Source organism: Panthera uncia, chromosome D2 (assembly GCF_023721935.1).
Source record: "Panthera uncia isolate 11264 chromosome D2, Puncia_PCG_1.0, whole genome shotgun sequence".
In the NCBI taxonomy this organism is placed as follows: Eukaryota; Metazoa; Chordata; class Mammalia; order Carnivora; family Felidae; genus Panthera; species Panthera uncia.
Window position 1 is genome coordinate 36494029 of NC_064818.1, and position 23424 is coordinate 36517452.

General features: G+C 52.1%; 1 protein-coding gene across 1 annotated transcript in view; it reads right to left on the bottom strand.

Moving 5' to 3' along the window:
• The window catches only part of DLG5 (discs large MAGUK scaffold protein 5), a 124989-nt gene that overhangs the window by 60148 nt on the left and 41417 nt on the right, over positions 1–23424 (bottom strand). The window contains exons 2-5 of the mRNA XM_049645265.1: positions 15124–15192; positions 3497–3659; positions 1491–1634; positions 404–587 (exon numbers count right to left, since the gene is read on the bottom strand). Of these exons, the coding sequence (XP_049501222.1) occupies positions 404–587; positions 1491–1634; positions 3497–3659; positions 15124–15192 (560 nt within the window). The remainder of the gene's footprint in view (positions 1–403; positions 588–1490; positions 1635–3496; positions 3660–15123; positions 15193–23424) is intronic.

Consider the following 23424-nt stretch of genomic DNA (forward strand, 5'->3'; position numbering starts at 1 on the left):
AGATGATGGGTGGGAAGACATGATAGGTGGGAGGATGGAGGATGAGTTGGAGGATGGATGGGAGGTGGGAGGATGGAGGATGGTGGGAGGATAGACAGGAGGTGGGAGGATGAACGGGAGGTGGGAGGATGGACGGGAGGTGGGAGGATGGACGGGAGGTGGGAGGATGGAGGATGAGTCGGAGGGTGGATGGGAGGTAGGGGGATGGCCGATAAGCGGGAGGATGGCTGATGAGTGAGAAGATGCATGGCAGATGGGAGGATGGATGGTGGAGGGAGGATGGATGATGGAGGGTGAGTGGGAAGACAGATGATAAGTGGGAGGATGGATGATGAGTGGATGAACGAGTGGGTAGGAGGCTACCCAACCTCGGTCTTCCCCCAGCCACCCTGCCTGGCTGTACCTGCTGCTGTTGGGCCCGGAGGTCACCAATCTCCTTCTGGTCCTCCTCATGGAGCCGCTTCATGTCCTCCCATGACTGCTGCAGCAGGTTACGTTCCCGCAACAGCTGTCCGTTCTCCCGCCTCAGCATGTCCACATCATCCTTCAGCTGGGTCTGGTCGCTCAGGAGCCGGCTATGGAGTGTGCTATAATCCCCGCACACACAGTGAACCCCAGCCAGCCTCCAACCCTCTCCAGCCCCTCCAGGTCCCAGGACTCCCAGTGGGAGCCCACACAGCAACCAGGGTAGCAGCACTCAGAGGCAGGCCAAAGCTTGGTATCAGCCAAATGCCAGGAGGACCCACTTTTTAAAAACCACTTTTTAAAAACCTGACACCAGGGGCGCCTGGGTGGCTCGGTCGGTTAAGTGTCCGACTTCGGCTCAGGTCATGATCTCACGGTCCGTGGGTTCGAGCCCCACATTGGGCTCTGTGCTGACCGCTCAGAGCCTGGAGCCTGTTTCAGATTCTGTGTCTCCCTCTCTCTCTGCCCCTCCCCTGTTCATGCTCTGTCTCTCTCTGTCTCAAAAATAAATAAATGTTAAAAAAAAAAAAAATTAAAAAAAATAAATAAATAAAAATTAAAATTAAAATTAAAATTAAAAAAAATAAAAACCTGACACCAAAAAGGGCACACGTATGAAGGCCAAGGTGAGGGCTGAGCCCTTACCTGGTACAGGCCCGGCACCTCTGAGTACTGAGGCGGGGCAAAGGGCAGCTGATGGGCAGGTACGGCCGGCCAACAGCCTCAGAGGGGCCCCAGGAGACCAAAGGGAACATGCCCATCTGCCTCTCCTACTGCAGGAGCTGCAGCTGGGTCCTGGGCCGTGACCCAGGAGCGCAGCAACCTGACGGGCCTGATCCCTTTCCTGCCCGCTGCGCTTCCAAGGCTGTCACCAGATGGTGTGAAGGCTCCACACCTCGCCCCGTACTTAGAAAAACCCACCTGAGACCCAAAGACCCAAACCCACTTGCTGAAGGCCCACTACCTGCTAGACGGCACCAGAACCGCTGGCTCCCAGCCCAGAGGCAAAGAGTGGGCCCACTCACTGGTAGAAGTCGGTCTCCTTGGCCACCTCCTCGCACCGCTTCAAGGCATTGGTGTGCTGCTTCTGCAGGCTCTGAAGGTCCGACATGGCCCGCACACACTGGATCTTCAGCCTCTCGTAGTCGGGATTCAGCCTGTGGTAGGGCCTGGCCCAGACAGCAACAGTGAACACGGGCTCCGGGACGACTCGGACAAGGAAGGTCTCTGCCCCAGGAAACCTCCAGCCCAGCGTCCCCGGATACTGGCTCCTACACACCACGACCATCTGGGGTTTGTTCTGCTCAGACATCCTGGCCTCCCCAGACCGACAAGACCCCTAGGATGGAGGGCCTTGGTTGCCTGGGCTCCCTGCTTGAGCCTGGAGAGCTAAAAAGGTGTTGTCTTATTCTCTAGCAGCTCCCGGGAGACCGTGCAACAGGCCTTCACACACAGTGGGCACGCCAGAAACCTGGGATGGAGTTTCTCCTCTTTTTAGGAAACTGACTGCCAATCCTGGGTGCACATTAAAACACCAAGGCCCAGGCCAAATACATCAGCATCCTTAGGGATGTGACCCAGACATCAGGATTTTTTTTTTTTAAACTCCCCCACGGATTCCAGTGTGCAGCCACGGTTGAGAACACTGGCCAGGAGTAATGCTTCCCAGAGTGGGGTTCCCAGACCTGCAGCATTCGTTTCACCTAATGCTGTGAGAACTGCAAACCTCAGATCAGCCCCAGAACCCCTGAATCAGGCACCTGGAAGGGAGGGAGGGCTAACCAGCAAGCGGTGCTTTAACAAGCCCTCTGGTGATTCCAGTGCACAAATTCGAGAACCCCTGCCCTACAGCTGGCGTCAGTAACCTTTCTCGTACAGGGCCAGGCAGTAAATACTTCAGGCTTTGCCAGCCACACAGCTCTGTGTAACTACCCACTCTGCCTTGGTAGCATGAAAGCAGCCAGGGACAGTATGGACTCTAGCACACTGGGTCTCCACTGGCCCTCCCTTTGTGCTGAGGACCATATCGTCATCAACACAGCCTGAAAGAACAGGCTTTGCAGCCTTGACATCACCCCAGAGGAACCTTCCTGAGGAAGAGGCACACAACTCTGATGCCCCTAAGGGCAATCCCCCTCCCCTCAGAATCCCTACCAGCATCTCCCGGAAGGATGAATCACACTGTATCCCTCCTCCTCCTCTATGAAGCCCCCCTGGACTGTGCAGGTGGGTAAAGACTCTCCCTCTGCCCCACCCCATGGACCACCCTTCCTTGGTATCTACCTCTAAATCCCAAAAGAAGCAAAGATTTTCTTCAAAACAACAAAGAAGCCAGGTGGAATATACCCTCCTGAAACACATGTGGCAGGGAACAATTAATGTGTGAACATATAACGACCCATGTTATCAGTGAGGAGGAGCGGCACACGCACATGCAGAGACACACACACACACACATGCACACACACGCATGCACGTAGCTGGGACTGGTCGGGGGCTCAACCATGGGATCACTATCTCTATTAGGACAGGGGCTGCATGCAAGCAGCAGACAGAGATAGAGAGGAAGCACACCATCTTGGTGCTGGAAGGCAGAGGCCTAGAGAGGAGCAGTGATGAACCCAAGACCACCTAACAAACCCGTGAGGAGGCACCAGAGTGGGACCAGGCCCCGCCAGCTGCTGCCAAAACCACCCACCAAATGATCATGAATAGAGGACGGATAGATGACAGACACGCCCACACTTCTCAATCTCCGTGTGGTATGTGACTCAGGCCACAAGCTCCAGTCTGGCTTGGAGGAAGCATAAGCAGCCTGTGTTCCCTCCCCCCACCCAGGGCTGTGGGGACAGTGTTTCAAAGTGCAGTGGGGACTGGGGCAAAGGGACACTCTGGCAATGCCATATGCACCACCGGGAGCTAAGGATGAGCATGCGGTGGGGGGCAGGGTGGGGAAGGGGGGGCACGATGGCATCAGGAGAGTAGCCCCTGTCCATCGGGCCCGGGCAGGGGAGCAGGTGTTGATCACCACCTCTTGTCAAAGGTCGTCCCATGTGTCGCGAAGGCCAGGCGCTTCCGCAGCTCGTTCCTCTCTCGGGTCATCAGCCGCAGCTGAATGGAGAGGTTCTCCACCTTCTCGTTCACTTGCCGGTCAGGCAGGAGGGGTGGAGGGGATGGCGCCTTCCCGGTGGTACCTGGCGGGGGAAAACAACAAAGTGAACTTGCATTTAGCACTCACTGGGTCTGCCAGGCACTGTTCTGAGCCCTTGGCCTGAGTCAGCTAAGCCCAACAACCCTACCAGGCGGTCCTGGTAGCATCTGCCTTTCAGATGACAACGCCGAGTCAGGAGTAAAAGGGGGAACTGAGACCCAAGCCCAGGCTGTCTGCTCCAGCATCCAAGCATCACCCACCCACTCTGCTGGTCCTGCTGAGGACTCCCACTCTCTTCCCAGCCCAGCTTTGACACCTCCAACATAGAACCCTTTTAGGCCCTGATTGGCACAACTCTGCCTAGTCTGGAAACAGCAGCTATCCACGCCTGGGCATGGAGAGGCCAACATGAGCCCTGAGCAGAATGGAAGACACGGCTTGCAGAAGAAGGGACAGGAGGGACCCAGAGAAGCTCCTGAGGCCCAAGAAGCTCCAGCCGCCTCTGAGGCCGGGGCCCAAGGCCTGTGTCCCTGCCCCCAACAAGGGCTGAACAAACACTGCACAGCTTCCTTCCTTCTCCAACCTCTCCAAATGCCCCAAGGACCTGCCCCAACCAGCCCAGGTATATGGGCTCCTAGAAGGCTTTCAGAGAGAGCTGGTCACGGCTAAGGTCAATGTAATGTGCTGCAGGTAAGTCCTGGGGCCTCTGGCTGCTCAGTCCATTCATATCAGGCCCTCATCACCTGTGTCCAGGACTGAAAGTGTCCCAAAGGGCATCCTATGCCTTATGCTACTACTAAGGAACAGCCGCAGCAGTGGCCACCACCAGTACCTCTGACAAGATCCAAATCCTTTTCTAAGAAGAAAACATCTCACCCAAATGTCAGAGACACAGAGACAGGTCAGTGGTGCTTCTGTCTTCGACTCTGTCCACATAGTCCCCCGGGACAGCCACTACCCCTCCGAGATCCTAGGTGGGGTCACAGGAAATCACAGCAGCCATCTCATTTTATGGATGTGCTCTGGGAGGCTGATTCACAGGGAACAGAGTGCCTGTCTCCCCAGCAGCCCCGAAACATGCAAAGGGCAAGATGCAGGTCTTCTGACCCTGTGCCATCTCGACCACCAGCCCCCCAACTGATCCTTGTTGGCTGATTGCTTATGCAAGCCAAGTGTCCCCCACGACAAAAGATGGGCACTTTGACACTTTGGGGGGACAGGCTAGAGCACGGTGTGAGGCAGGAGCCTCCACCACTCAGTTCAGCATTATGCAAAGTGGGTACCCCCACCACCTGAGTGTAGTACCCCCTAAAGTACATGTTATTATAAAACCATCACCACCATAACACCCGCAGGCCAGACCTCTGGGTCAGAATGCCCTCTGAGGCGGGGCCCAGGACCAGCATTTCCCACGAGCACTTCCCCCGCCCCACATGGTTCTACTCCACGGCCTAAGAAGCCTTCCCTCACCTGTCCCCAAAAGACCCTGGACCCTTACCCCTGTCCCCAGAGTTTTAGAAATCAGCTGGTTACAGCTGTGCAAGCTGTAACTTTTTCCTCTTCTGGCAAATGAAGTCACTTGTATGAGCCTTAACCCAGAGCCAGGTCTACACTGTCATCCAGTCTGCAATAACTCAGCCAGCTCTCTGACAAGTGGGGCTTCCTCTGGACATGTGTCTGATGCCTCTTCTAGTGATGCCAATGAGCCAACCCTCTAAACAACTTTAGCAGGCAATGATCCCTGCAGGACTGGCAAACCCAAGACAATGGGATAAAAAGACAAGGAGCCTCTGGACGAGAGGAATTTCGATGTTCACGGCCATCGCCAACCCATACAAGAGCAGCCAACACAGATGTCCCAGGCATTAATGTAATCTCCCAACAAACTTCGGTGGGCACTAACATTATCATTCCCATTTCATAGCTGAGAAAACTGAGGCCCAGCAAGGTTAGGTAACTGACTCAAACCTGCACAAAGAGCAAGTGATGCCCTGGAGGAGAGCCCAGGCACCTGGATTCAGAGCACGTCCTCTCCACCTCCGTGCCTCGCTGCCTCCCACAGGACCACCACGACTAGCACTTACTTTGTACCTGGCAGTTTTTGAGATGCATCCCACCCCCTTACTGAAGACACTGCTGTCATTCCCATTTCACACATCAGGAAAGAAAAACTGTCCAGGTCACAGAGCCAGTCAATGACAGCACTGAGAATTAGACCTCCCTCTGTCTACCTGACCCCAGAGCCCAAGGTCTTAACCTAAAAGTCCACAAACCTTTTGATCTTAGGACCTCTTTACAACCTTAAAAATGAGTGAGAACTCCCAAGAGCTTTTGTTTACATGGGTTATATCTATCTGATGATGTCTACCAGATTAGAAATTAAAACTAAGAAAGAATTTTTAAATATTTAATTTTAAAATAAGCAAAAATGTTCACATAAGATTTTCTTTCTGAAAAAGTTAACTGCCCCTGCCCCTTTCCATTACAAAACAAAAAACGTAGCAAGAAGAGTGACATCGCATCTTTACAATGCTGTTGACATCTGGCCTAATAGAGATGGCTAGAGTCTTTTCTCTGTGTAATATCACACACGAGGGATGGAACCTCTAGAAAACTCTGCTCTACAGCAAAGTCTGTGTGAGGAATGACAGTGGAAAAGGCAAGTGGCTTCTTACGATCATTAGGAAAACAGTTTTGACCTCACTGGCCCCCAGAAAGGGCCTTGGAGACACCATGCCATGCGAGAACAGGTGCTCTGTACTATAATCAGGTCCAAGAAGTATCACAGAAACAGCAAATCTAGAGTTTGGGAAATGGAAAGTACCACCAGGCTCAGCAACTTGTGTCCTGGGAGGTAAAGAATTTTCACCCCATTTTGTAAACGAGGCAACAGAAAAATGTATCCCTTCCTTGGCTTATGAGGAAGCTGGAGAGAGAAGCAGGACAGAAAGAGAGGCCATCAGATCTGTCACCACACACAGCTACGGCCTCCTGTCCCAGCCTCCGGCAGAATGAGGACACTTGCTCGAAGATGCGAGGACCCAGGGACAGCCAATCATACAGACGGTGAAATGAGCGCGGACACTGCACAACCCAGGTGCTGGGTTCTGTGCTAAGTGCACTCTGTCTTTACTCGATTAACCCCCAGAGGGCCCTCCCACGGATGTGCTATGATCATCCCGTGAGAAAGTGACATCCACAAAGACTGTACAGCCAGGAAAACAGTCCACCCCCATGTAAACGTGGCTCCAACTGGAGAGCCAGGGCCTCAACCACTATGTTACACTGTCTCTGGACAAGAGTATCCCTTTCCTGCTCCAAAGGTGTGAACATACATGAAACACACAAGAAATAAGGCTGCCCAGATCTGAGAAGCCAACACACAGCAGACTGACAGGGGAAAATGCTGCCTGAATGCCTATCCTTCCACAATAAGGAAGGTAGAAAGCACAGTAGGACCACAGGGCACCTCAAGAAGACTCCCAAGATATGCTAAGCCTGGACGTTCCAAATTAACGGCAAGTGTTGCAGAAAATCCTCTCCATCCCCAGTCAATTAAAAATAAAGTTTTTCTTTTTTTGCTTGCACCTCAAGGTTGAAAGATGTTTTGAAGAGGTATAGCCCCTCCATCCAGATGATTGCCAGAATCCCCCAAATGGCCACCAAGACTGTTTGGTGGGGGAGCTCACTACTTTACAGCAAAGCCCAGCCAAACTTGCCCCATAAAAATTATGCTCTGTACAGAGTTAAAATCTGTCTCCCTCCACTTCCCCCAATGACCTAGATATACTCCTAAGGGCCACACGATACAACTGTAATTCCTCTTCTACACAAGTGTTTGAGGACAACTACCAAGTCCCTGTATCACTATCAGAATAGCTTAATTAAAACATGACAACAACGGGGCGCCTGGTGACTCAGTGGGTTGATCACCCAGCTCCTGATTTTGGCTCAGGTCATGATCTCACAGTACATAGGATCGAGCACAGAGCCTGCTTGGGACTCTCTCTCTCTGCCCTTCCCCCATTGGTGCTCGATCTCTCTCTCTCTCTCAGTGTCTCAAAATAAATAAATAAACTTTAAAAATTTTTAAAAACTTGAAAAAAATTAAAACAACACCACCTCCAAATGCTGGCAAGGGGCACGGAGAAACCAGAATTCCCAAATATCGCCAGTGGGAATATGAAGCAACATGGCCACTTTAGAAAACACTTTAGCAGGCTTGTTTATTATTATTATTTTTTTTTTAATTTTTTTTTCAACGTTTTTTATTTATTTTTTTTGGGACAGAGAGAGACAGAGCATGAACGGGGGAGGGGCAGAGAGAGAGGGAGACACAGAATCGGAAACAGGCTCCAGGCTCCGAGCCATCAGCCCAGAGCCTGATGCGGGGCTCGAACTCACGGACCGCGAGATCGTGACCTGGCTGAAGTCGGACGCTTAACCGACTGCGCCACCCAGGCGCCCCTTGTTTATTATTATTTTACGTAAAAGTAATTTCTACACCCAGTATGGGGCCTCAACGTACAACCCCGAGATGGAGAGTCACACGCCCGACCGCCTGAGCCAGCCAGGCACCCTGTCCGTCTTTTACAAAGTTAAACATGCACTTGCCATACCGCCGAGGAATCCCGCATCCAGGTATTTACACAAGACAAAAGAAAATGTACATGCACACCAACACCCACACACAACTACTAAAGGTAGACGGCGAATGGATAAACAGCAGCGTTTCCTTCCCACAAAGGAATACTACTGGGGAAGAAAAGGCCTCTGATACAAACCACCAGGACACATGACAGCCAGGGAATCTGAAAGCCCTCTGCTAAGTGAAAGAAGCCAGACTCAAAAGGCTATACCCCATATGATTCCATTTATAGGACATTTGGAAATAGGTGAAAATATAGGGCAGAAAAGAGATGAATGGCTGCCAGGGGCTGGGGGACGAGGGAAGAAAGGCTGAGTACAAAGTCACAGAAGAGAATGTTTCAGGGTGAGGGAACTGTCCTATATCTTACTTGTGGTGGTGGTCACAGGACAACGTGTGGTCGTCAAAGCTCGCTTAACGATATAAAAAGGAGAGACTTTACTGTAGGCAATTTATATCTCAATGACATGACTTTTTAAAAAATTAAGCAAAAACAAAACCCTTGGTGCCCCTAAACTGAAGCCAGGGTCCCAACAGCGGCATGGTTGGTGGCCCTGTGGACCATCAGCACCCCCACCCCATCAGTCACCCCAGGAACAGCAAACATCATAAAGAACAAGCAAAATAAAAACTGACATCAAGTGAGTTGTCCACAGAAATCTCACACGTCTTTCCCTTGGCTCTCCTCTCCCTGCACAGCTGTTTTTTTGGATTCAAACGCAAAACTGTCCACTCTTCCCAACTTTGCTCCTTCCTCTTTCCAAATCGGGAACCACTGGGGAAGGCAGATTTCCTTCTTCCATTCTGTGTCCAGAATGGGGCTCCAGGGGTAAGGGATTTGGACTGTACTAGAACAGGGGTGCTGGGAGATGCCAGGAGAACGGGCACAGGCCCCGGATTTTGGACAAAGAGCCCTCACTCACCGGGCCTTGGTGTGAAAGGGACGGCAGGAGCAGAGTCCGGCCAGGAGACTGGGCAGGCCCCTTTCACCACCACGAGACCTGGCTCTGCCTCCCAGTCGCCATGGCCGGTTCGGCCACCTCTGCAGGCTCAGTGAGCGACTCAGCAGCTGGGTGGTCTTAGCCAGAAGACCCTCTGTCCTTAGCTCTCTCACCTCCACACTCCAGCTGAGGGCCACCCCCTATGTCTTATTTACAGCCGGACAAATCGCAATCCGCTCCAGAGCTCCGCGGGTCCATGGTGCCAGAGCCAAAGAGAAAACTGGCACGGGCCAGCAGTGGCCGGGTAGAGGGGCGATGCCCAGATAAACTTCCTGGCTACCCCCAGGCCCTGGCGGTCGGGGGAGAATCAAAGCAGCAGCAGAACACGGTCACCATAGGCAGCAGCAAGTGAAACCAAGCCATCCTGATCTCCAGCCCAGGAGAGCCAGCGCCATCAGGAGAGACACAGTCCCACGCTGTGAACCAGTGATTCTGAAAGCACCTAGCGTCACACCCTTGTTAGAAATGCACATCTCAGGCCCACTCAGACCTCCTAAGTCAGAAACCCAGAAAGTGAAGTCAGCACAACCCTCCAGAAGATTCTGATGCCTGATCAAGTTTGAGAGCCTCTGGCCTGGAGTTGCATTTGCTGGCCAGAGTGGCTTTTTTCTCCCTTGTTTTACTGGCTGCCCGGGAGCCACTCCATTTAAAGGCATCACCCACTGATAACATGCAAGGAGGGGCCCTCCCCTAACAAGGGGCATGCCCCCCTTGGTCAGTCAGTACTGGACGGCAGCTCAGCTCCTCCCAGGACTGACAGTACAATGCAACGGCTACAGCCACGCCCAACTCCTAGGTAAAACACTTGCTCTCAGAGCAGATCCTTCACTTAGGGTCTGCTCTGCACAAACCCAAAAATAGAGGCACTGATGGCCTATTGCTTCCTAGCTGCTCCTACTTCTGAAGCACCATCCATAAAAGACCCAACATAAGGACCACCTCCTCCTTGAAACTTGCTCTGATGCCCCCTCATCAGAAACAGCGCTCCTCCCCCTGAGCTATTTGTTTCCTTCAGTTCTACACAGGGCACAATGGCCAGTCGCTTAACTCTCTGATGCTATGGTCCGAATGCTGGTGTCTCCCCACCAAATCCCTACAATGAAATCCTAACCCCCAAGGTGTGGTATTGAGGTGAGGTCTTCAGGGGGCGATTAGGTCACAAGAATGGATCCCACATGGATGGATCTAGTGTCCTTATAAAAGGACCCCAGGGAGCTCTCCCCTCCTTCTGCACGTGAGGATACAGCAGGAAGACGCCATCTATGAACCTGAAGCGGGCCCTCACCAGACACTGGACCTGCCTTGATCTTGGACTCCCAACCTCCAGAACAGTGACAAATAAATGTCCTTTGTTTCCCAGCTGCCTGGTCTGTGGTGTTCTGCTTTGGCAGCCTGGACAGAATGAGACATCTGGCTGGACTGTGAGATCAGGGGCCAGGGCTCTCTGTGACCCCCACAAGCATCAAGCACGTACTCCAAGAGAAGAAACTGCTCACATTCAGCAGATGAGCTGGGAAAATAGGCCCCTGTTCCAGAAGGACCAGGAAAGGGTCAGAGGGCACAAGGAGTCAGGGTGCACGCAGAACCGGCCTCCAGGCTGACTCACCCGACCTTCCTGTGCCAACCCAGAAGCTGCACTTTCAAGGAATCTTCTCTGGGAAACGAAGGAAGCCCTCCGGCTGCTTCTCCTGCTGACAAGCCAAGAGACTTCTTTGTTTCATAAGAAACTTCTCCTGTTGCTTCAATTTGCATAAATTTAAGGCTTATTTTATATATGCTACCCAAGGATGTCTGTTTGCCTTAAAATCTCCCCAGCTGTCCCAGGTGAGAAATAAAAGGCACCTGAGAAATTAGGTCAGGGTGAATGGGGAAGAAAAATATCCATTGCCTGACATGAGTGTGCGTTCCCTGGGCAGATCCGTGAGGCCTACCGACAGGCAGGTTACCTACCGTCGGGCTGCATGGGATGGGGGAGGCCTCTGAGAAGCCACACACGCTCAGCTGATGAAAATTGCCTGAAAAGGCCTCCGCAGAAGAACTCTGCAATCCTTAGGGCTGTTAACCCTGAAGGTTAGCACAGGCGTGGGGAGTTGTCAGCAGTGTCCAGCTGGAGAGCTGGAAGGGGACAGGCCACCCGCAGATCGAACGCTAGCCAGGGCAGCCGATCAGGCACAAGCTGTCACAGAGAAGACACCACATGCAAGGCTTCCCCTACCAGTCTTCTCTTCTGCTGACTGTAACTTGCCGTTCTTTCCCCAAATGTTGTTTGTGACGTGAGTGGGAAAGTGGAGGTGACATTTTTATCGTAAGACGTTGCTCTTGCCTCGCCCTTCCTGAGGTTCATGGAGAGAGACCATGCACAAACCAAAACAGCCAGTCCCCATCTGACCTACCAGCCCCCTTCTGCCAGGGCTGTGGTGCAGGGAAAGAGCACCGCCAGTCATTAGGTGAGGCCAGGCCAGCCTCCTCCTCCAGGAGGCACAGCAGTGGTCCCCACGGCCAACCCCACCGCTCATTCCACTCCAAGGGACAGGTCCAAGCCAGCCTCAGACACTCCAGTGCCCTCGCCAGGGACTAAGTCAGGTCAGCCCATGTCAGACCAGGAGTCTGTTAAATGTAGATGCTAGGCCCCATCCTCATAGCTTCTGATGTAACAGGGATGGGGTGAAGCTCAGGAACCTGCATTTCTAGCAGGTGCCTGAGTGCTGCTGGTCCAGAGACCATACCATGTGAGCCACTGATTTGGGCACAGCCAAGCTACCCAACTATAGTCGGTGTGAGGAGACCCTGCGAGGGAATTTCTGCAGAAGGCTTCTTTGCTGACAAGGAGACAGTAGAGGAGACAACCCCCTTCAGCCTCTGGAGCATGTGATGACAGAGATGTTCTTTTATCTGCTCTGTCCCGTATGGCAGCTAGTAGCCACGCAGGTGGCCAGAGAGCACATGAAATGTAGCTGGTGTTACTGTTGAAACTAGAGGGGTATCTGGGTGGCTCAGTCAGTTGAGCATCCAACTCTTGATTTCAGCTCAGGTCATGATCTCACTGTTCGTGGGACTGAGCCCTGCATCTGGCTCCAAGCTGGGAGAGTAGAGCCTGCTTGGGATTCTTTGTCTCCCTCTCTCTCTCTCTGCCCCCTCCCACACGTGCACACGCACTCTCTCTCTCAAAAATAAACAGACCTAAAAAAACTACAAATTTTAATTTTAGTTCATTTTAATTAATTTGAACTGTAAATAGCCACATAAGGGCTCCCATAAGGGACACTGTAGCCCTGGACACTTCCAGGTCTAGATGTGACAGCCGGAACTGTTGCTACAAACGCCCTGCCATCAGCCTGAGCGGAAGACACACACAAAGAGGATCACAGAGCCACATCCTGATGTACTCAGCCCAACCTCAGCGGCTTCTTACTGTGAGGTCACACATTTCTCTACTGTTTAAGGCAATGTGAGAGGGTATTCCCTCCTCTACAGCCAAAGGTCTCCAGGCTAACACAGTCTGCACAAAAATGGGGCCACTCACCCCAAGGATGATGTCAACTGCATAAGAACAAGAAAAGCAACACTTGGGTCCCAGTGAACTGAGGAGGGTCTGACCCAAAGGGATACAACCAGGCCTTTCAGCATCCAAAATCCAGGCACCAACAAGCAAGGCTCAGCCTACACAGGACGTCCTGCACAGCACTGCCTGCTTGTCAACAAGTACCTGGGGACAGTGTTCACCCCTCCATCCCAAGGGCCGAACCAGCTCCAGGTACGCATAGAACCAAAGGTCGGGTCAGTGACATGAAGCTTCTTCCAGAGTTTACGGAAGTCCGGCTGCATAAAAAATACCTACTCCTACTCCTCCTTGAAATTCCACTACTAACAATAACTGCTGTGGTTTCAGTAATCCCACTGTCTTTGGAGAGAATGATGCAAATGTTCCCAGGAAAGATAACCACTGTAAGCCCTGAAGTGTCGATGTGAATGAATTTGTCAGGTATCTGTTAGATCACTGCACCTCGTTTCCAAGGGGAACAGGGAGCCAACAGAGCAGAGCATGAGGCAGGAGAGGTGCACTCAGGATTCAACCCCTCAGGTTTACAAAAGCCCCATGACAGCGTTCCATTCATCCTGACTGCCCCACCCCACAGGATTCCCGGAAGCCAGTCCCGTGTTCAAAATTCCAACAACCCCTTCATTGAGTCGATGGACTCCTAGCAGACAGCACAAAGTAATAAACACTGAAGTTCTGTCCTGTGGTCCCGGAGGAGTCCTCCCAGACAGGGAGGAAGGAAACTGATTGGCTGCTCTGTGTCCTCCCCAAAATGTTGAAATCCTGACCGCAGTAAATGTGAATGTGACTTTACCAGAGATACAGTCAGATACTGAAGATAAGGTCATCCTGGAGTAGGACTAGTGTCCCTTGAAAAAGTAGAAATCTGAAGACAGACATGTACACAGGGAGAATACCATGTGAAGACAAAGGCAGAGACTGGGATGATACATCTACAAGCTAAGGATCACCAAGGATTGCCAGCACCCTTGGCAGAAGGAAGGAGAGGTGCCTGGGACAGACCGTGCCTGATGCCATCAGACTAACTATGAGAGAATACACTTCTGTTACATAAGCCACTCGGTTTGTCGTACTATGCTATGGCAGCCCTAGAAAACGAATACGGTACCTCCCTGCTTGTAGCTCTCTTACTGGACTGACCTCACATGTTGTATTTACTTATGAAACCGTCTTCCCCCTGGACCCAAAGATCCACAAGCACGAGGACCACCGTCTGCCTCACTCACCACTGCATTCCAAGCCCACTTCTGGCGTTACAGAGGTGTTCTGTAAGTGTCAGTCGAATTAACGCATGAAAGGTCTGCCCCCAGCTGGGTCTGGACTCTCTGACATGAGACTTGCCCTCTCTCAGTGTCAATTTCCCCATCTGTCTATGTGGAAGAAATAAAATAATTGGACCAGATGACCTCCGTGAGCCCTTCTGACTCGGAAACTCCAGGACTCTGCACTGAAGGTGTACGCATCCATCAAGGTCAGATCAGGACATCAGAAACCGCACGAGGGTGTTAAACAGAGGGCACATAACACAGGAACAGGTAACAGAGGTGTGGGAAGGCTACGAGACCATGAGAACCTTCCTGCTGAGATATCTTCAGTAAAGTAAAGGCTTCTGGAAACACTTGGACTGGCTACCCCTGTCCCTAGGGCAATACACTGCCCAGAGGGCTGTTCCTGCTTACAAAGGACAGTCCCAAAAGGGGCCTTTCTCATGGACAGTGGTCACTGAAGTACAAAGCCTGGGTCAGGGGGACAACAGCTCACTGAGAAGCCCCACGCTCTGACAAAGTGAAGAAATGGTGAAGCACGGCCTCCCCTACCACCCGCCTCCATTCTAACACCATAACCAGATTTCTGCCCTCCTCTGTTAAGAGGATGTATTGCTGGGGCACCTGGTAGCTAGGTCGGTTGAGTGTCCAACTCTTGATTTTGGCTCAGGTCATGATCTCATGGTCATGATCTCATGGGCATGAGATCGAGTCCCACATAGGGCTCTGTGCTGACGGTGCAGAGCCTGCTTGGGATTCTCTCTTCCTCTCTCTCTGCCCCTCCCCTGATGGCGCCATCTCTCTCTCAAAATAAATACACATTAAAAAATAATAATAATAATAATTTTTTAAAGAAGAGGATAGATCGCTGATGGAGAAAATGTGAATGGAGTCAATAGGAGATGACCCCATGAATGATCTGAAAGGGGAGGCCAACTTCCCATCCCATAGACTCAGGGCTACCTCGGCTCACACCCAGACCCCCCACCTACCCGGTGCCCTCCAGGAAGGAAGGGTGTCCAGGTGGTACTCACCCACACTGCTGAGGGAGCTGCTGCTTTCTGAGTCTGAGGGCATGATGGACAAGACGCTGTAGGTGGAGCCTGGGGACAGAAGGACAGACCATTTGTTACTAAGCCCAAACCACTGTCGGACCAACTGGTCTTCAGTCAACGCCAAACTGAGAACCAACACCACGTCAGGGACTAGAAATCGGATCTAAGGGGCGGGCAGGGAAGGTGTGGTCAGCAGGGCCTAGTCTCTGGTGTTTCTGCCCGATGTCCCACCTCGCCTTTCCGCCACCCTCCTGCCCTGGAGACCTGTCTATGCACAGACAGAGGAGAACTTGGAGCCAGTCAGATGGCTTCTTGTTAAGACATCTGAGGAAAAGCTTAGCAAGAGAGCAACATATGCCCCAGGCTAAAATAGGGTCTCGGGATTTCCTACAGATCTTTATCAACCTGACGCTGGCTTCCATGCAGACAGCAAGAGAGGAGAAGCTAAACATCTATGAACTATTTGTTCTTTTTGCCCGACTGTTCTGCTCTCGCGTTCTGACTATATTCAAGCTCAGTCGTTAATGATGTAGTCAGTGCCTGCCCCCTTATTAAAAGTTACTTATAAAATTTTGAGCAATTACACGGTCACCAAAGCCAGAGAGCAGTACGTGCCCTTTGTTTGGCCAACACTTAACGTTGTTAACCCCTGAGGTGGGCACACAAGCACCACACCACAGCTTCCAAGGCTAGGATGTTACCTGCCTGGCATCAGTAAAACCTCTGGGTGAAGAAACCCAGCTTCTGAACCCAGCTCTCATCCACTGAGCAAGTCACTTGTTTCCTGGAACTGTGCTCCCGACCTGAACAAGGATGGGGTTCAGCCAGACAGCTTTTGAGGTCCTCTCCCCGTCCCATGTCAGGATTACACGTTCCCCCTGACTGCATGCTTTGCTTGTGGCTACAGGGGACACAGTATTAAGAGGGCAAGCCGACCGAGACTACCTTGGGAGCTGAGAAAAGCACCCATGCGCAGGCGGTGGGTCAAAGAAAACAAGGTAACAGCAGGAATGCAGGGTTTTGTCCTGCACAAAACTACACAGTGAAGAAGTGTGTGTATCAGGCAGAGCGGGTGAGCGAGAGACGGGATTTTTGCAGTAAAGCCTTTGCATAAGCCTCAGGGCTCCCATGTGAGAAAGCAGCCAAGGACTAATGAGATCTAGGGCTCCAGGACCTGAAATGTGGGGGCCAGATGTCAAAGTTTCTTCTCTCCCACCTCAACTCTTTTAAAAAAAATTTTTTTTTTTAACATTTATTTATTTTTGAGACAGAGAGAGACAGAGCATGAACGGGGGAGGAGCACAGAGAGAAGGAGACACAGAATCTGAAACAGGCTCCAGGCTCTGAGCGGTCAGCACAGAGCCCGACGCGGGGCTCGAACTCATGGCCGCGAGATCATGACCTGAGCCGAAGTCGGCCGCCCAACTGACTGAGCCACCCAGGCGCCCCATCTCCCACCTCAACTCTTCACTAGCTACCTGATACCTGCGCACTCCCCAAAGGGACAGCAAAGGGATGAAGAGATGGGGGTAAACAGGGGAGAGAAAGAAGGAGACCCGTGGGGGCGGGGAAGGGAGAGGCCAGCAGGGTGACAGATGACCCTGAGCAGACGGGAAAACCTGGGGGGAGGAGAGGAAGGGCAGACAGCCAGGCAGCCCTGGCATAATGGTAGGCGGGAGAGCTGGCAGGTACGCCCACCAGAAAAAGAGACAAAAGCGGAGAGCAAAGAGAAAACACAAGGAAAAGGGACTTTCATAATAGCAAGAACTAGGACAGTGGCCAGGGTGACCAGTGGCCTTGTGGCCGAATTTTCTGAGACTCTCTTAAGACCTTAGGTGTTTAGGGTGGATTGAAGACGTTGTGTCTTCAGAAGGGACTGTCAAAGGGATCTGTTTGTTCAACACAGCTTCTGGCACCAGAAATGGACACAGCACGTAGGTGCCGGAGAAAAGCTGCGGGTGAGGGCGCCTGACAGACAGGGCTGGCTCAGTCTGCAGATACCTAGGAAGGGCAGGGCCCCCCTCGACACACGCGTTCACTTCACAGAGGCCCCGTGCCCACCTGGCAGGGAGACCACAGCACGGTTCTGCACATCACTTGAAGGGAAAAGGAACTAGAAAACCCTGTTCAGCCCTGAAATTCCTTGATCCCACCAAAAAACGAGTAGCAACATTCAGTGAAATACCTCCCATATTTCAAGTCCGACCCACACAATTCATTTTGCTGTCCGTTCAACGTTTCTGCATTTTTGTCCCAACAAAACAACGAGCACCACAAGTTTCTTAAATCATCTCTCTTCCCACGCCATAAACATCAAACATTGCATAAGGATCCACGAAGCAATGTCAGATGCAATTCAGGCAATCCACTGGTATGTCAGAGGACAAAAACGTAACAATGCCTGTTTTCTCAACTCAATTGCCAATTTCTTAATTATTTTTTTCTTTATAGGGACGAGGAAGGCTAGCCAGCTGGTATGTTGGTGGACTGTTTTCAAAAGATGCCCACTCAGAAAAGCAAGCGCAAATAAACTCTCCCACTCACACCTTGCGGATCTCTGAGCTGGATCGTGCTTGCGACAGCACGGCCCTGCGCTCCAGCAGCCGCTCCTCGCAGGAACGCCTTGCCTCTTCCTCACTACTGGCATCGGCAGAGCCCCATCTTCCAGTAAAGCGCCCCTCCTCATCAAGTTGCCTCCCTCCTCCCCCACGGCCAGTTTCCACTGTTAATTAAACTTGGCAGACGCCCTTGTCTCTCTCCGCCCATCTCCCTCCCTGGCTGGGGGAGTCAACTGGCCAACCAACACATTCTGTCCCTCTTCTCTGTCCCCAAAGTCCTGCTGGGGTTCTGGGGCCTGACCTGGGGGCAGCATGACATCTCTATCTGCATCTCTGGGCATCACCACCCGAGTCGGCTGGCAGGGCTCCTAGGAGCTGGGGGCCGGCAGGGAGTGATTAAAATTGGACAGGGCCCAGTTTTTACAATGTTCCCAGGGCCTTAGACGTCATTCCAAGGGAAAAAAGGCCCGAAGACGACGCTGTCTTGGTCATGCTTTGTCTCTGCTGCTATTGTTGTCTTAAAAAGCCTGTGTGGTCAGGATGTCGGGAAAAGGCAAGAGGAGTCACTCTCCTCCAAAGTCACGCGGTGTCCTTTCAAAGCCGGTGGCTTCTGAAGGGCGGGTGTCAGGCGTCATCTACCTCTGGGGTTTCACAATCGAATCTGGAGGCCAACAGCAGCCTCCTCTCACAGGCACACGCCTCCCAGCCACCCCCAATTCCCCCAGGAGTTCCATGCAGGCACTCACACCCCACCTGCCCTGAAACCTAAAGCATACCCCCACCTGGCAGAGAGGCCCAGGCCAGTGAGGGCTGTAGAATCAACCCGGCTCCCACGCTGGCACTGCCCCCACTCCCTCCCCATGTGCCCTCCCACATCCCCGCACGACACCACCACTCAGGGCACCCCCACAAACTGAGAGGACCCAGAAGTCGATGGTCTGGAAACGTTTCCAGGAAAGGAGAGCAGGGCATAAGCCCAGCTTTTCATGGACATGTAGACCACAGAGGGACACAAGGGAGCTCTTTCCTGCCATGGGGGCTACCCGGGGACCCGAGCAAAATGTAGGTTCTAATGTGGGGAGACGACGGGGGCCTGAGACTCTGCATTTCCAACAAGTTCCCGAGGGCATGTGGTCGACAGACAGAATAAACGCAGGGCAGCAGGGATGACCGGAGTCATCGGGTGGGAAACCAACGCAAACCGTGGCAGAGGCCCCGAAAGGCAGCCAGCAAGCCGTGGGACCCACGCATTGTCTGCATCCTTCCCAAGAGCCCAGCCCCTGCTAATTGTGTTTACTCTGTGACTCAGCCCCACTGGGTCAGGGAGACCACTTCAAAAGAACTTCCAGTAAAATCACCCAAGCGATAACAGAATGCCCCAGTCCTCCAACAAGGCCACCTCCCGCAGCCTGTGGGGCCCAAAAGAGACAAGCTTAGCTTGTCACCTAATACACCCCTTCCATTCACCTGGAGCTCATAAAGGCCCCAGTGACTCACGCTTCCTCCCCATGAAACCTGTAGGCACCAAAGGGACTTGTTCCAGCCTTGAGCCAGCACACAGAGTCCTCCCTGTGCTCCGGGAGGGTGAGGAGAGGCCGGGAGGACATGACAACCAGCACCCCCCCCCCCCAAGCACCTGGGAAGCAGGAGGGAGCAGGCAAGCCACTCTTTTCCTGGGGGCTCTAGCCAGGAGGTCCTGGAATCCTCCCCCAGGTCACAGGCAGATGACCGAGGGCACCCAATCGCTCGTGTGCTTGCACGTGTCCACCAGGTTCCTGACGCACGCCTGAGCCCTGCAAGGCCCTGGGCCAGGCCTGGTGAAAAGAAGACAAGCCAGGGGCTCAGGAGGCTACTCAGCTGCTGTGAAACCGTGCAGAAGTCCCTTCCCCTCTCTGAGCCGGGGTGCCTCAACCTTAAATGAAGGCAGTATTGACTAGAACGCCCACAGCGGTGCCAGCCTGCCTGGGCTGAACTCCCCCAACTCTGCCACTTAGCCACTGTGTGCCTTTGGGAAAGCCACTCAGCTCTCCCTGCCTCCATGTGCTTATCCGTAAAATGGGCTAGGAGGAATACTTTCCTAACAGGAATCTACTGAGTTAATGTGAAAAGGACTTGAGACAGCACCTGGCACAGCCAGCGCTCCAAGTGCCAGCTGCTGCCACCGTGGTCAAACCAGGCCTTCCAACCCTGCCATTTTCAATCCTCTGCTTATTGAAAGTCATGGCGGTACTAGAGTGACAAGGTCAAATAGTGCAGGATGAACAGACTGCCAGACTATATGGTACTCACTAACAATAATAATAATAGCAGCTAATACACACTGAGCACTAGTGTCTAGCTGTGCCAAGCACTTTAGGAATTCCTAAAGCAACCCTGAGGCTGCCATTAGGTCCATTTTACAGAGTAGAAAACTAAGGGTTAGCAAAATTAACAAATTTGCCTAAGGTCCCGATAGAAGGACGAGTAAGGGTATGAACAGGACACAAACCCAGTCTAGCCCCAGGGCTGTGCTCCTGATCCCTACACACAACACTGCTGCCAGGCTCTGAAGGTAGAAGGGCAGTCAAGGGAGGCTTCATGGAGGAAGCAGCCTGGAGCTGGCCCTGGAGGATGGTGAGCTTGGACAAGCACCTGAGAAACCAACTCAGCCTGGAAGCAACACAGGCAGAGCCTATCCTCCTGTGCAAATGAAAAGTCTCAGAGTGGAGCCAGCCTTGCCCATGGCCTTACAGCCTGGATGCCCCCTACAGTGGGCTTGTCCCCTCCTTGCCTTCCTTCCCCCACCAAGAACACACTCGACAGGCACTGTAAGCTAAGCCAGAGAGGTGACTGAAACTGGGAAGAAAGGGAGTGAGAGGAGTCATGGCTCCACGGCCCTGACAAGTGCTGCTGCTTCCCGTCCACCCCAACAGCCATGCCAGTGCTGGGTGCGTGGCAGGTCGTAGAGCAGAGGCACCCTCATTCAAGAGGCACCAACTCTGTGAGCTGCAGAGATGAGGAAGGCGGCAAGAGCACGAAAAGTGCTTCGTGCTGTGCAGAGAACACCTCCCCTGCTTCTGAGGACCTCAGGAGTTGCTGGCGGGAGGTACTTTGGCTGCTGAGAAGTCCTTTTGCAGAATCACGGGTCAGTGCAGCAATGCCCCCCCACACACACACACCAGGGCCTCAGCTTCTCCTTCCGTTTAAAAATATGAGCCAAGGTGGGGTGCCTGGGTGGCTCAGTCAATTAAGCATCCGACTTCAGTTCAGGTCATGATCTCGTGGTTCATGGGTTCCAGCCCCACGGTGGGGGTGCTAACAGCTCAGAGCCTGGAGCCTGCTTCAGATTCTGTGTTTCCCTCTCTCTCTGCCCATCCCCACTCATGCTTTGTCTCTCTCTCTCTCTCTCTCTCTCTCAAAAATGAATAAACATTAAAAAATTTTTTTTAATACTTTTCCTTTAAAAAATAAAAATATGACCCAAGGCTGTGGATACCGAGACCCAAAGTGGGAGGCTGGCAAGCCTCAATATGTCAGAGAGGTATGGGGTGACCACAGCCCCGGAATGGAGCAGCCAGAGCCTGGCCTATCAGTGAAGGAAGTCCTGCTTCGTGCACCCCACGTGCCTGCCTCAGGACAGGCAATTCACCTTATCCCTGACCTGCTGTCATGGGTCAAGTGATGATGTACCTCTGGTATACATAAGCCACCCCCCTAAGTGTCAGATTTTTAAGTGAAGACTTAGTTTTCCCCACTGAGATACAGCTGTAGTATTCTCTGCCAAGTTTAGGACAAGGATAATGAACTTGCTAAAATATCACAGTTAAGGATGCTTACTTCTCCCTTCCTGGGGTCATGATAAAAACCAGTAGCCCCTCTTTCAAAGGTGAATGGGGGTGTGCCTTTCCTGGCTAAATGGAGGGTTGACATCCAAGTGTGCAGGTGAGATCTGCATGGGGGGAGTGTGAAGACGGATGCCTGCTGGGCTTGAGGCTCACTCCTTAACCCCCTCCCGCTGGACTCTGGAATCATCCATGAGATAAGGAGCTAAGGAACTGAACTACCTGATCCTGAGGAAACTCAGACGTCAGTGTTGTAATCTGTGACCCACCTCCATCTCCCGCCACAAATGCCCCAAAGCGAAAGTATGAACAGGTAGGGAAAACAACACATGCACACCCAGAACTGATCACTCAGTAAGATTAAAATAAAGATGCTTCTCTCACTGTCGGACCGTTTGATTCTCCACCCCCCCCCCCCCCCAAAGGAACAAGAGGAAGATGGAAGTTCGTTGATTTTCCAGAGATTAAAAACAGCAGTCAGAAAGCTTGCTCCCCCTCATCAGCTGGAAAAGGCTCCTGGAGGCTTTGTCATCTCCCGTCAGGGGGGCTAAGCTCCAGGATGGGAGCAGGAGGAGGACCTGGGACCATCAACCTGGCACCAGGTGGGAACACTTCTCCTCGCTTCTGGCTTTCTGTCACCCAAAACAACAGAAAAGGTCCTGTTTTCTTCTGTCACCTCACAGCTGGGCTGGGTTACAGTTCTGAACCTAGAAAGCACAGATGGTGGCCCAAAGCAGGGTCTGGTGGGCTCCCTGGGAAGGAGGCTAGGCTGTCACTGCAGGGATGGGAGGGGAGGAGGGGGAGGGAGATTGGGATGGGTGTTAAGAGTTTCCTACTAAAACGCAATGATCTGGCACAAAAACAGACACTCAGATCAATGGAACAGAATAGAGAACCCAGAAATGGAACCACAAACGTATGGCCAAATAATCTTTGACAAAGCAGAAAAGAATATTCAATGGAATGAAGACAGTCTCTTCAGCAAGTGGTGCTGGGAAAACTGGACAGCAACATGCAGAAAAATGAACCTGGACCACTTTCTTACACCAGACACAAAAATAAACTCAAAATGGATGAAAGACCTAAACGTAAGACAGGAAGCCATCCAAATCCTCAAGGAGAAAGCAGGCAAAAACCTCTTTGATCTTGGCCGCAGCAACTTCTTACTCAACACGTCTCCGGAGGCAAGAGAAGCAAAAGCAAAACTGAACTACTGGGACCTCATCAGACTAAAAAGCTTCTGCACAGGGAAGGAAACAATCAGCAAAACTAAAAGGCAACTGACAGAATGGGAGAAGATATTTGCAAACGACATATCAGATAAAGGGTTAGTATCCAAAATCTATAAGGAACTTATCAAACTCAACACCCAAAAAATAACCCGGTGAAGAAATAGACAGAAGACACGAATAGACACTTCTCCAAAGAAGACATCCAGATGGCCAACCAACACATGAAAAATGCTCAACATCACTCATCATCAGGGAAACACAAATCAAAACCACCATGAGATACCACCTCACACCTGTCAGAATGGCTAACGTTAACAACTCAGGCAACAACAGATGTTGGCGAGGATGTGGAGAAAGAGGATCTCTTTTGCATTGTTGGTGGGAATGCAAGCTGGTGCAGCCACTCTGGAAAACAGTATGGAGGTTCATCAAAAAACTAAAAACAGAACTACCCTACAACCCAGCAATTGCACTACTAGGCATTTATCCAAGGGATACAGGTGTGCTGTTTCGAAGGGTCACATGCACCCCCATGTTTATAGCAGCACTATCAACAACAGCCAAAGTATGGAAAGAGCCCAAATGTCCATCGATGGATGAATGGATAAACAGGATATGGTGTACACACACACACACACACACACACACACACACACACACACACACACA